Source organism: Seriola lalandi, unplaced genomic scaffold, assembly GCF_002814215.2.
Source record: "Seriola lalandi dorsalis isolate HSWRI2012SDOR001 ecotype SW California unplaced genomic scaffold, Sedor1 jcf7180002054590, whole genome shotgun sequence".
In the NCBI taxonomy this organism is placed as follows: domain Eukaryota; kingdom Metazoa; phylum Chordata; class Actinopteri; order Carangiformes; family Carangidae; genus Seriola; species Seriola lalandi.
Genome location: NW_019525143.1, coordinates 15,443 through 27,535, shown reverse-complemented (window position 1 = coordinate 27,535; position 12,093 = coordinate 15,443). Strand labels below are relative to the sequence as shown.

Sequence of the window (12,093 nt, the reverse complement as noted above, 5' to 3'; positions counted from 1 at the left end):
ACACACACACACAAACACACACACGCGCTCCTCGCATGCTGATTTTGAAAGTCTAACGCAATCTTCCCTCCACATCTCACCGTCTCCGTTTGGCCTAAAATTCCCCTTCACTGCAACATGCTGAGTGTGCTCGTCTGCGAGCGGCGCTCTAAATTTAAACCACGTTGATCCGTGTGCTGTTTTCCTGAAGCTCGACGCAGGCAGCGTGACTCAGGCTCCAGATATTCATGTAACACTCTCCGGCTGGCGTGTCGCTGCTCGCTGCATCACATCACTCTTAACGTTTAATCAAAGTGGTTTGTTGTGGCAAAACACATCAATTATCCCCCGGTGTCAAGAGGCCGTCGGTTCATATTCAGACATACCTGCTGTCAAAGACGAGGATGGGAGAGTAATGGAGAAGATCCACAGGGCAGATTATCAGAACCGCAACTATTATCATTATTGATCAATCTGCTGCTTATTTTATGGATTAATGATTCATTTTTTAAGTCTGTAAAAAATGTACTTTACTTTAATCTACAATGTAAAAACTGAGAAAAGCAGCAAGTTTTGACATTTGAAGAGCTGGAACCAGAACAACTGTCTGTCAAACGACAAACCGGTTGTTACTGGCTTCTTAAAGTTATTCTGTGTTTTAACAGTTTTTGGAAACCAAATCCTGCAAGGTTTGGATGGTGGGTCCAGGTGGGCGGGGCTTGGTGACTGCTTTGTTGTGACATCACAAAGTTCCAGAAGTCCTGACGGCTGGTTTTAAGGCTCAGTTTCTGAATACAGGCTGTGTGCATTTCTCTGTGGACTGAGGCTTTGATACTTTCACAGTATTAATATAGAAGCTAGAGCTGATCTATAATCACACTACACATGGACACACACCTTTACACTGGAGGAGCTTTAAGTTTGATGTTTCCAGCTTCTCAAATGTGAGAATCTGCCGTTAATCCTTATTTTAAATCAGAGCAAACTGAATATTTTTGGGCCAAGAGTCACCTCAGACTCTGATCCATCAAGAAACACCACCCTGTTGTCTTAACACTTTAAATAGTGATAGTGAGTGAGGGATGAGGGAGATGAAGCAAAAGAGCGACTCTGAAGAGCTTTATTCACATAAAGGGAGAATCTCTGTCACTTCTGTTCTGAGAGCACACCTTCGTCATCCTCTTACGTCCTTACGAAACCCAACATTTCGTTCTCCGTGTCATCCCGTGTGCCTGAGGGCTGCCGCCTCCTGAGAGCTGAGTGCGCCTTTTCTCTCCCTTCACCCTCCTGTGACGACGGCGGAAAGCTGCCAAGAAAACCTGTCGTGTGTGTTTGTGTTTGAGTGCGTCTGTCTCAGCGTGTGTGAACATCCAGTTAACTCTGTGACCCGAACTCTTAAGCTCCACTTCAGGAGCAAGACACGGGTCACATGGCACACACACACACACACACACACACACACACACACACACATGCACACACACACACACTGCATGCACTGATAGTCCTGTGTGGCTCTGTCTTCACACAAATATTTTCCCACTCCTGTAGGAAAATAAGTTCCTCTCCAGGACTGTTGATCTCATTGCTCATCTTGTCATAATCGCAACCTATTACAGTGCAACAAAAACTCTTCTTTCATGTTTGTTTTATGCATTTTTAATGTTTTGTTTACACTGTCGCCGGGTGTAAAGAAACATGTCTGAGTGACTTGCAGCCCAGAGAGGCAGAATTCAACCTTTAGCTTAGTGTTCTTTGGCAGTTTTTGTCAAACAGACTGAGGTCCGGCTTGTACGGGAAGCATCAATGGCAAATCTGTAGAAGAGCCGGTATCAGCAGCAGCTGAGTCAAGCATACACGTGTTTGTGTGGGTTTGTAGCAGCGAGTACACACAGCTACAGTAAGCCCCGTCAGTCACCACCTGCACCGCTTAACAGAATGTGGAGAGTATCTACTGATGCTAGCATGCTAACCAGCTAGCCTTGTCCCACACCGTCTCGTAATATCGCTTTGTACCTCAAGAGGTACAAGATTTGATGACAGATTTTTGACAGTCCACCGGGATTTGAGCGCATTTCTTTGTTTCTTACGATGGGGGTGGACACCCCAGTTCTCTGGAAATAAGCCCCCCCCCCCCCCCCCGGTTGTGTGGAGGATGAATTCGACAGTTGGCCAATTCTTACACAGTGACCCATTAAAGCAGCATGTTAGCATTGTCACTGGTTACTTACTCATTTTTATTTACTATTTATTTGATCTGAGTTTGATGTGTTCTTATCTTTTGTCTGAATGATTGTTTTCATCTTGTGTTGCATCATTTCGTTTGAAATGTGCTACATACGAATACAGTTTCATTATCGAAGTGAATCTCATCCTATTATGTTCATGATGCTTCCACCCAGAGAGGAAGTTTTCTGAAGAGCAGTTCCTGTCTTCAAATGTGGTTTTTATAAACCTCCAGATGTTTTTTTACGTAGCAAACGACACAGAAAAACTCATCACTCTTTATTATTTGCATGCTGACATGCCGGGCTGTTTCACTTCCTCCTCGGCGTACAGTAACCCCCTGAGGAAGCTGGGGTTATGGGTGTGTCGGGGGGATACAGCAGCAGTGAATGGACGGGTATGCAAACAGACAATATGTTGCCTGTCTGTGCGTGCACGCTGCTTAAACTCTGCAACACAGCATGCCATGGTACCCACACGCAATCCCATTTCTGGTAATTAGATGCTGTGTTCATACATGTTTCTATCTGGGGTTTTGTTTTGGAGTCTTTTGTCATTTCGTGTCTTTGTATGACAGAATCTTTAAACTGGTTTATCCTCTTCCTGTCTTCCGTTTGTGGGCATGCGTGGCTCTTTTTTTTTCACCCTAATGATAATGTTGTGTTGCTGTGTTTTTACTTTGTTAGGAGCCAGCCAGCAGTTTGGGATTGAAACGTGAAAAACCTTGAGGACCTGAAAGTCAAAACCAAGGAGCCAAAGTAGAAGAAGACGTTTGTGAAAAAGAGGAAAAGCAACAGAGAAAATAACCAAGATGGGGAGAAAAAAGATTCAGATAGCGCGGATCATGGACGAACGAAACAGACATGTAAGCACACAGACAACTTTCAGACATGCACCAGTGAATGAACGTTTCCTCTCAGGCACCAGGAGCTAAAGATGCATCATGAGCACTTGACTCTTTCTGTAAATGTGCTGTGAGAATAAACATTTCACAAATGAATGTCAAAGAGCCACAGAGAGATGAATCTAGAAATGTTACATCCTCCACATCTGAAAAAAGGCCATCAACACACACACACGCACACACACACACACACAGACGCACTATAGTTCCTCAAACTGGTGATATCATGTCATATGATCATCACACACTGTCTGACTGTGGGAGGGGGTTGTATGTGTGTCTGTATCTGACAAGAAACATGACACCTGAGTCAAAACAGCATATTGTCAATGGGACTTTTGTATGTGTACAAGTGTCACACACAAGTGCACACACACACACACACACACACACACAAACACACCACACACACATGCACAGAAAAAGTCCTGTCTGGGGGAGCGGTTCCTCACTTCCTGTTATGACAGGAAATGCAGGCACATATGCTTCCTGACCCTCGTAGCAGGGCAGCACTGACCCCGCCACTTTCCTTAAACCACTGCTTCTGTGTGTGTGTGTGTGTGTGTGTAAACCAGAAAGAGGAGGAGCGTGACGATATCTTCAAAGGAACATACAGAACCAGTGTGTTTATTAAACTTAAGATAGTTTGTTCTGCAGTTTATTACACTTTAGATTTTCTTTTCATATCCCTGATTATGATCTAATGTGGAAAACTGAGTTATCCAGGTTATAAAATCTGTCAAAGTGCAGCTACATCTTCAGATACAGATGCTTTCTTAGATTTATAATAAGAGTTATGACATGATGACATTATGATTTTAAATGAAAACATGCAGGACATTGAGAACTTACTGCGATCTGTTGGTATAATTACACACCTACAGTATATAAATGTAAAATGAAGACAGAAAGAGATAAACTCAATTAAAATGTTCTGAGAGTTAAAATGGAACCAGAACGTGTTTTTTAATGTGACTTTAAATGCAGATTAACAGTCTGAACTTCATATTATTTAGTAATTGTTTCATTTATTTATTTATTTTTGCCTTAATTCTTTTTTTTCCCACGTTTAAGATTACTGCTAGTTAGCACTTGCTACAGCGACGCTAGCAGCTCTGTGCGGCTGCACTTGAGCTGAGCATCAGCCGTGCTAGCATTAGCATATTAACATGCTCATATGACAATGCTAACAGCTAGCTAGCTATAATGTTTCCTTGGTCACCATCTTAGTTTATGTGTTAGCATGTTAACGTTTGTTAATTACCACCAAACACAGTCAGTGGGATAAAATCTATAGTGTCACTGGTTCTTGAAGCTAATCAATCACCAATAATGCTCCAAAATGAGCGCTAAGACTACAGCCACATATTCTTAACGTTTCTCTTCTTTTCTCCAGGTGACTTTCACCAAGCGTAAGTTTGGTCTGATGAAGAAGGCGTACGAGCTGAGCGTGCTGTGCGACTGTGAGATCGCCCTCATCATCTTCAACAGCACCAACAAGTTGTTCCAGTACGCCAGCACCGACATGGACAAAGTTCTGCTCAAATACACCGAGTACAACGAGCCCCACGAGAGCAGGACCAACTCCGACATCGTGGACGTAAGTGACACACCACACACACACACACACACATATTGTTAATAAGCTGATTGACAGGAGAGGTCAGTGATAATTGATTAGCTGTTTAAAGCTTCTTAAATGTGAATATTCACTGTTTGTTTTCGTGGCTGGAAAAGATTGAAGGGATTGTACAATTAGTGTCACAGCTGTTGGATTCAGATCTGCAGCTTCAACTGTAGACCATGTGTGTGTGCAGGTGTGTGTGTGTGTGTGTGTGTGTGTGTGTGTGTGTGTGTGTGTGTGTGTGTGTGACAGACGGCACTGTACAGCATTGCACCAGCACAGGGCAACACAGTTTGTATTAGATTGAACCTTGTTCAGCTTCGACTTATGTAATAGTGTTAGGAGAACACAATAGCAAGTGTATGCTTCTGCCAAACACACACACACACACACACACACACATATTAACACTAACTGTGAACACACACTTCACTAAGCACACCGTGTCACCAAGGTCGAACTTAAGCTGTGAAATGTCAAAGAGCAGGAAGGAGTCGCTGAGCGGAGGTTTTTATTCCTTGATTCATTCTGTCAGAAATAATGTGAAGTGTAAAAAGAAAAAGGTGAAAATCCTTATTATTGATACACGGTCTCGAGATATTTTTCATCATTTGATAAGAGCAGTGAGGGCTGTTAACCCTTTCCTCCTCAGTTGTGGCTTGAATGGATGTTGTGCTTCGTTGCTACTGCGTCCAGTTTATTAGAGCTGCAGCTCAGGAGCCAGTTTCATAAAATACCTTAAGTTTTTACTTACGACGGTTGAATATCTCCTCAGCTGAGGGAGTTACTTAAGGTTGTTGCTCAGAATAACTTAAAAGGTTTCCTTTGTTAAGGAAAAACGTTAAAGCATTTGCGGCAATGACAGAGATTTTACAGCGGTAAAATTCTACAGTTTCCATGGAGACGACGGCTGATCGATGTACATGACATACTTCACCAATAATTGACCGGAAAGATCCCGTAGCCTCAAACCACAGAGCATCAATAACTGCTGAGGAAAGTGGAGTGATCGGATCAAATCATAAACCCGGCTGAAGATCAAATCTATAGAGCAAAATCAATTCCTCTCATTGATCGTGTCCATCAGGTTCTTCCGATCACAGAAAACTCTTGTTGGGACGTTCATCCTTTCTTAGTTTGGTTAAGTGGTTCCTTAAGTATAAGACTGAGATCAGGAGAAAACCTTAAATACTTAAGTGAAAATTTTAAGGAAACCTTAAGGAGAAGAGTTAAGGTGTTTAGTGCAAAGGTTTTTATTTTAAAGAAACATTAACTCAGACTTTAAGTAAAAGTGTTTTGTGGAACAGATTTTATTGTAAGGAAATATTAAATTGGACTTTTTAGAGCAGGTACAACAACATCAGTGTCGACTCTCTCCACCTTCAAAATAAAAGAACAAGCCATCCCATGTTTGTTGGCATGAGCTCGGGCAGGAGGGGTGTTGCTGCTGCTGTGAGCTCGTGTGTGTGAGTGTGTGTGTGTGCTCATTGTGTTCACATGTACATCCTGTATGTGTGTATGTACCTGAGCGTTTCCCTCCACGCGGCCCACCACATGGTCTCTTGGCCTGCCCCGTCACACACCCGGGTTTACCCTCTCTGTAATCCCCTGTAATCCACCACAATCCTGTTTAGCTCGTTACTATAATCTGTCCAGGCGGCCTCTTCATCTCTGCGCCGTTTCCCCGGGTTTATTTACTGCTGCTCGCTGTACCTTGCGTCCACTTTATCCTCTGTACAACATTTCCTCCCTCGCTGCCCTCCGGCTTCCTTTTCCTGAGGGTTTGGATTATTCTCTTCCTTTTCATCTCCTCCTGGTGTTTTTGTTGTTTTTGTTCAGAGTCATAAAGAGTCAAACTGAGGAGAGACAGTTTGGTGTTACGGTGCTTTTGGTTTCCCCGAACACTTTTATGTCCATCCACCAAACCTCCATCCTTCCTGTCTCGCACCCTGACATTGTTTCTGCTCTTAAATATTAATATTAAATCTCTGCAGAGGTTTCAAAATAAAACAGGAAGGATTGGAAAGTGGCTGATGATACGCCACTTTAGTTTTGAGGTGGTAACTAACCAGTTATTGTCATTATTGATTTATGTGGCTATGATTTTATCAATGAACTGATTAGAACTGATTGGCCTGGAACTCACTACAAAACACTAAAAATTAAATTGTTGTTTCTCTTGGTCATTTTAGATTCTTAATCTCTGACATTTTAATATCTGTTTTGATTGATTCTTGTCATTAGATTATTTATTAATTTTAATTAATTTGTTTTAATTGATTTTTCTTTTTTTAACTAGTATTTTTATCCACTCGACATCATTGTAAATGATTTTTCGAGTCTAAATAACAACAACAAATATTAATTGTTGTTTATATCTAATGTCAGAAAACATCATATCTATCTTCTTCACGTGTTTTGTCCAAACAACAGTAGATTAAGTTCAGTGATCATCATATATGTCAAAGAAAAGCATCAGATACTCACATTTGAAAACTGAATCAATCAATCAATTATCAATATAGTTATGATGTCACAGTTGCTGCTGTTTGACTTCCATGCCACAGCTGTGTGTCAGTTATAAACACCATGTCTCTGGCAGATGAGACTGTACAACACCATCCGTATGTGACGGTGTTAAAAATTCTTTGTGATAAGTCACTTTGACTGGTGGTATGGCGTGTCGCTGGTGTTCAACGTGCACGTGCGTGTGCACATACCACGAGCACGTCACTGATGTTCCACTGACACGTGCACCTTCCCACTGGGAGCTAAAACCTGCTGTAGAGAAGCTGGTGTAGATGGACGTAGCTATATGTTAGCACTGTAGCATAGCGGTTAGCATGGCTGTATGCTAATGGACACTGGTGCGAGTTTTGTTTAGTGTTTGGTTGCTGTGGAGATAAATTAGAAAGATTAGGTTGGAAGAAAACTGCTGTTTTGTACTGAAGAATGAAAATGACTGGTTAAATTTAGACATTGTGTTTTGTATATTGTAATAATTTGAAAATGAAAGTTCATTATTGACATTGGAAACTGTAAAAAAAACAAAACAAACTTAACTCATCGTCCATTTACCCACGAGAGTTTTACACTTAGCTTACATGAAAACAGCTGAGGAAAGGATTAAGGAAACAAACAGTTGTAATATCGTCTTGTGTTTCCTTTATTATTACTTATATTTAATGAATTTGTATTAAAGCTCAGGCTTGGTCTGCACCTCGCTGTGTGTGTGTGTGTGTGTGTGTGTGTGTGTGTGTGTGTGTGTGTGTTTGCTGATAACATTTGATTCTTGGCCAGCGCTCTGTGCCGAGTCTCTGACTGGATGATGAGAGGGACACAGGTCTTTGAGAGACATGTGTAACCTCTCATGTTGAGGCAACAGTACACGGCACGCCGTGGTGCCGCGGCGGCTGCACCAAGGTCACGCTCACCGAGCCAGAGTGGCGCTGGAACGGGCTCAGCGTGTTGGAGCTGGTGACGGTTTAGATTTTTAAAGGAATAGTTCATCATTTAAAGGGAAATACAGCTTTAATTCAGAAAAGACAGACATCACTCTCATGTCTGTGTTTGTTATGAGACTGGAGTCACAGTGTGGTTAGCTTAGCTTAGCATAAAGACTGGGAGCAGGGGGAAACAGCTAGCCTGGCCCTGTCTAGTGTTTAAAACACCTGTAAAGCTCATTAAATAACATGTTGAATCTTAATAAATCATGAGACTAAACTTCACTGACTCTCAGGAGCTTAGCTTTAATTAGCTTTAATTAGCTTTAATTATGAATCACCATTTTCATTATCATATTATTTCATGTACAGATTAAACATCATCTTTTTATTTTTTAAATTCTTGTATTCATATGAAAATAGTAATTGAATTATGTCAAGAATATGCAAATTAGTATGTGATATAATCCAGCAGCATTTAGCTACACTGAAAATAACTGATATATATGTTTATATATGTTTGGGTTAAATGCAAAAAGTCGCAGGTCAAAGTTCACTGAACTTGAAATACACGTAAAGATTTCAATGTATTTACTTCGACCCTGCAAATGAATTCACTGATTCTAGTGAAAGTTTTTCTTTTCTGATGCAGCACAGATAAAAAAAAACAAGGTATAAAGTGTTAATAACTGAGTTTTTACAGATGTCGATAGGTGAAATATCCAAATCACAGGAGCTGCATTTTTTTTGATAAAAGTAAAATGTGTCATGACGTTGTTGTGCAGTTAGCATTAGCATTGTTAGCACCGTAAGTGTCGTGGTGCTACAGAGACGCAGCGACATACAAATCATGTTCTCCAGATGTTTGTTTGGTACAAGAACCAATAAAAATCAGATCATCATCATTTTTTATGCTGTTCAGTGGAAATTAAATGAAAACTGAAATCGGAATATGATTTGTTTTGCATATCGTGCAGCGATAGTGGACAGATGTTTCCCCGTGCTTCCACACTTGGTGCTGAGCTAAATGTTTAGTATCATTCTCTTGGAAAAGTAAGCAAGTAAGATTATTTCAAAAAATGTTGAACTTTTACTTTTAATTAAGATAAAAAGAATGTGATTAATTGTATTAATTTTCTGACTGACTGGTTTGTATTGACTTGTGGAGGAGTTGTTGTGGCGTGAGACTGTGTGATAGTCGACACACTTCGCTGTGAAAAGACTCTGAACCAATGAAAAATCTGCCAGACAGGAATTCAGCAGAAGAGAGGCTCCTTTGTCTTGGTCATCTTTTCTTCTTTTTTTTTTCCTCATGTGGCGGGTTGGCATGTGCCTATTTGTGTGTGTGTGTGTGTGTGTGTGTGTGTGTGTACACAGGGTGCAGGCCAGATAACTATCAGCTTATTGTATTGTGTTCATTTAGCCTGGGAACCTTGCTGCTATTTATAAATCTGAGGAGATCTGCATTCCTCACTTTTACTCCGACAACCTTATTTTGCTTTGGCCTGCTCTCTCTCTCTGTGTGTGTGTGTGTGTGTGTGTGTGTGTGTGTGTGTGTGTGTGTGTGTGTGTGTGTGTGTGTGTTTAACTGTGCCTCCTGTTTCAGATTAGAAACAGATGAAGTTTTCAATAAGGTGGAGCACACACACACACACACACACACACACACACACACACACACACACATGCTCTCAGAGTGAGTCCAGTTCCTTTGTGTTGGCTGTGATCCCTCCCTGCTAAATGGCTGGAAACTGGTAGTGGTCTAAAAATAGCCCGGGACACGGCTAAGAATAGCCATGACGGGCTGTGAGTGTGTGTGACTGTGGTTTGCCTGTGAATGACTGAGTGTGTGCGTCTCACTGTGCGAGCCACGGCAGGAAAATAAAGAATAGGAAGACGACGGCCGAGGAGCCGAGTCTCAGTTTAATGTTCAGAAACTTCATCTAATGTTATTTTGATTCTAGACGTCCTGCTAAAGTTTTTTTAATATTTCCTCTAGATATTTTATCCTTTATGTTCACAAATGTCTCACATGGAAAATACTTTGTTTGAAGTTTTCAGATACTTTACTTTAGTAAAAGTACAAATATTACAATGTAAAAAATACTCCAAGTAAAAGTATTGCATTTTAAATCATACTTAAGTACAGAAGTATCATCAGCTTCAGTATCACTGTAAAAGTACTTTCTTTGGTTAAAGTATCACAATAAAAGTACTTCCTGTAGTTAAACCTTAAAAGTGCTTCCTGATGATCTGATCTCTGATCAGATCATCGACATGAGTCATTTTACTTTTGTAGCTGCTTTAACTACGTCATGTACACTGACATAGTTCAGTCCACTGGTTCCCAACCTGGGGGCCGGGCCCTTCAGAGGGTCACCTGACTCTTGGCTTCACAAAAGTGTTTCTCCATTTTTTTTATAATCATTGTCAAACGACTCAGACTGTTCAAGTAATTAACGACTAAATATCAGTTAATATTATATAGGAAATTATGAAGAAAGTTTCCAGGAAGTTAGATACAGGAAAATACAGGAGACGTAAAATAAAGCATCACTGAAGAGTCTTCTTCTTCCTCTTCTTCTGCTGCTTCCTCTTCTTCTTCTTCTTCTTCTTCTTCTTCTTCTTCTTCGTCTTCTTCTTTGTTTGTAGATCTCGTAGGTTCAGGACTGTAAATACTCGATGCTCTAATTTTGGACCGAAGTTCCATCTGCTGCCTGAGCATTTGTAGTGGGATGCTGTAAAAGCTGCATGTCATGTTCCCTGGCACACGCTGAACACACACACACACACACACACACACACACACACATGCACTCAGAGCATCATCAGATGTGGAAGTGGTGGAGGAAGAGGAGGAGACCACCCACAGAAAAAAAAGAGCAGTGGCAGCAACTGAGACTGAAAAAAAGAAAAACCAAAATCGATGGAAAAGAAACAGAGTGAGGGAGGAGGTGTGGAAGTGTGTGTGTGTGAGTGTGTGTGTGTGTGTGTGTGTGTGTGTGTGTGTGTGTGTGTGTGTGTGTGTGTGGGGGGGGTGGGGGGCTGGCATGATATTATGGCATCCTCCCTCCTCAGCTGTCTCCCTCTCTGTCTCCAGAAAGCTGTTCTAACCACCTGCCGCTACACACACACACACACACACACACACACAGACAGACACACACACACTCACACACACACACACACACACACACACACAGACCGACACACACACAGACAGACAGACAGACAGACACACACACACACACACAGAGACGGACACACACACAGACAGACAGACACACACACACACAGACACACACACACACAGACACACACACACACACACACAGACAGACAGACACACACACACACACACAGACACACACACACAGACAGACAGACAGACACACACACACACAGACAGACAGACAGACACACACATTCCTGTTCAGTGGTGGAAAGTAAATATGAATATTTACTCAACTGCTGGACTGAAGTGCTTCTACTTTATTCTTTATATGGTGTCAAAGCATCGACACCAGGCTGAATAAAAATAATAATGAAATAATAAAAATACCCTGTCAGAGTAAAAGTTAAACTTTCAAAGTAAAAGTCTTCAACTATTGGAGTTACTTAAATAAATAATCTGAACTTCTTCCTCCACAGCTTCGTTAGATTTACACAGTCGAGCTCTTTTATTGAAAGAGGAAGGAGTGGGTGTGTAGTAGTAATATGGTGCACAGCGTGTGTGTGTGTGTGTGTGTGTGTGTGTGTGTGTGTGTGTGTGTGTGTGAAAGCTGGTGCGGTCGGTTTTGTGTTTTAATAGACGAGCCAGATTGACAGATTGTGAGGGAGGGATGGGAGTGACGAGACACGCTGGAGGAAAAAATAGCCTTCTACGGCCATCCCGCCGCTAGCCACACTAGCATTGG

General features: G+C 41.5%; 1 protein-coding gene across 2 annotated transcripts in view; it reads left to right on the top strand.

Annotated features, from left to right (window-relative positions):
- Window positions 1-12,093, top strand: part of LOC111664458 (myocyte-specific enhancer factor 2C-like) — a 29,676-nt gene that overhangs the window by 10,316 nt on the left and 7,267 nt on the right. For both annotated transcript variants that reach the window (XM_023419042.2, XM_023419041.2), the window contains exons 3-4: window positions 2,892-3,070; window positions 4,506-4,709. In XM_023419042.2, the coding sequence (XP_023274810.1) occupies window positions 3,017-3,070; window positions 4,506-4,709 (258 nt within the window). In that variant the 5' untranslated portion in view covers window positions 2,892-3,016. The remainder of the gene's footprint in view (window positions 1-2,891; window positions 3,071-4,505; window positions 4,710-12,093) is intronic.